This window comes from Platalea leucorodia, assembly GCF_965183815.1.
Source record: "Platalea leucorodia genome assembly, chromosome: 9".
In the NCBI taxonomy this organism is placed as follows: domain Eukaryota; kingdom Metazoa; phylum Chordata; class Aves; order Pelecaniformes; family Threskiornithidae; genus Platalea; species Platalea leucorodia.
In genome coordinates this window covers 2585134-2586880 of record NC_138831.1, presented here as the reverse complement: position 1 = coordinate 2586880, position 1747 = coordinate 2585134, and the positions used below count along the sequence as shown (strand labels likewise).

Genomic DNA, 1747 nt, shown 5'->3' with positions numbered 1-1747 from the left:
CGTGAGCTACACAGTGCTTCCATGGGGTCTTTGGTCATAATTTGCAGGGCATTCTCAAAAGCTCCCATTTTCTTCTGCAGTCTGAGGAATGACGTTTTCTTCCTTGCTTTGGTTTTTGCTATGCCGGTCCCTCTCCTCAAGGCTCTGCGTGACCCACTGAACCTCCTCCACCTTCTTTCCTGTGTACAAAAACTTCTGTCAATGAATATGCACCTTCTCGTACACCAAAGGTAGGGTATTCTTCACTCAGCCTCAGGGTTGTGTCTGAGGGTCACACAAGCCTTTGTTCTTCCAGCTAGTAGGCTTCAAGATTGGCATTTCAAGGAGTGGGAAGAGGGCCTGTAGCTTGTCATAGATCTCTCTTACCTGTCCATCAACCAGCCTGTCTCCACCTGCTGTATTAATCAACTTGGTCTGTTTGGCAAACCGGCAAGGTTGCTTTCAGATACATCTACTATACCTGTTTACTGAACAAGCACTATCTGCCACCTTTCACAGCGTTAGTAGAGTCCCACTCCATAGTTCAGCATAACTCCATATCTTTACCTGTGAAGTGTTTGTTCCCAGCCATTGAGAAGTCTGCATCGGTTGCGTCATGAACTCAGCATTTATTAACACTGCTTGGGGTAGGTCCCATCAGTTGGGCAATGAGAGCACGTCCCACAGCTTGCAGTTAATGCTTGTGCCGGGGGACATTATAATTTCAGGTGGTCTCTCCCGTTTATGGTCACAGACCTCAGCTGGCCATCTTCTTCCACTTCTGTTCTCTCCTGCCCGTTCTCGATGATTTTCCGGGTGGTGGTCCTCTTGCCGTTGATCACTTCAGTAGTGGTTAACACTGATCTGACACTGCGTGGACCAGCTGTGTCCTCAGCAAAGGAGGAGGTGGGCTGCTCTCTGGGGCTGAATGAATTCCATGGCATAAATGACTCCGTAAAGTCAGAAAACAGGCTGGAGCTCCTTCCTCTTCCACTTGTCCTGTGCCAGTCTTCACCATTCTTTCTGGTGTTGTTGGAGGAGTCCCAGAAAACATGTACAAAGGGATCCGTCCCTCCAAAGATTTCCCTAAAGATCTCCTTGACATCATGGAATACGTAAGGGGAATCAAAGGAGCCATTAAGACCCCCCGTGGCATTTCTTCCTCTGTGGGATCTGCCTTCCTTAACACACTTGTCATAGAGTGATCGTTTCTGAGGGTCGGACAAAACCTCGTATGCCTCAACGACTGCTTTGAATTTCTTTTCGGCTTCCTCCTTGTTGCTGGGATTCTTATCAGGATGCCATTTTAGTGCCAGTTTGTGGTAGGATTTCTTAACATCATCCTGTGAGGCACTTTTTTGCAGTCCAAGGACTTTGTAATAATCCACCATCTCAAAGGAAAGGTGGGGCTGTTTGGAAGATGCCTGGTACCTCTCTCCCACCAAGGACGTGAAGCCCCGGGATGACCAGCATGCAGAGACTCCTGGACACCAAATTCTGCTGTGCTCCGCAGAGGTGGGTGGATGCTCAGTTCATCCCTTGATCTGCTCCATCCTTTTGCGTCACGAGGCCGCACAGTGCTGCTTGACCATATCCTTTCCTTTTAACCCTGTTGTTCACAAATCGTGAGATTGTGACCTCAGAGGGGGCTCAGCCAATCATTGCTCAGTTGGCCTGACTTCATTCTAGGGTGGAGCTGGTTGTCACTGGCCTTGTGTTTTTAAACTTAGATCATACATGCGATGTTGTAGTTTCTAGATATAGCTGT

General features: G+C 48.3%; 1 protein-coding gene across 1 annotated transcript; it reads right to left on the bottom strand.

The window, feature by feature from the left end:
* Positions 1 to 695: 695 nt before the first annotated feature.
* Positions 696 to 1370, bottom strand: DNAJB8 (DnaJ heat shock protein family (Hsp40) member B8; the record flags this gene model as incomplete). The annotated part of the gene is made up of 1 exon (XM_082321479.1): positions 696 to 1370. The coding sequence occupies one exon, from the start codon at positions 1368 to 1370 to the stop codon at positions 696 to 698; it is 675 nt and encodes a 224-aa protein (XP_082177605.1).
* Between the last annotated feature and the right edge of the window lie 377 nt (positions 1371 to 1747).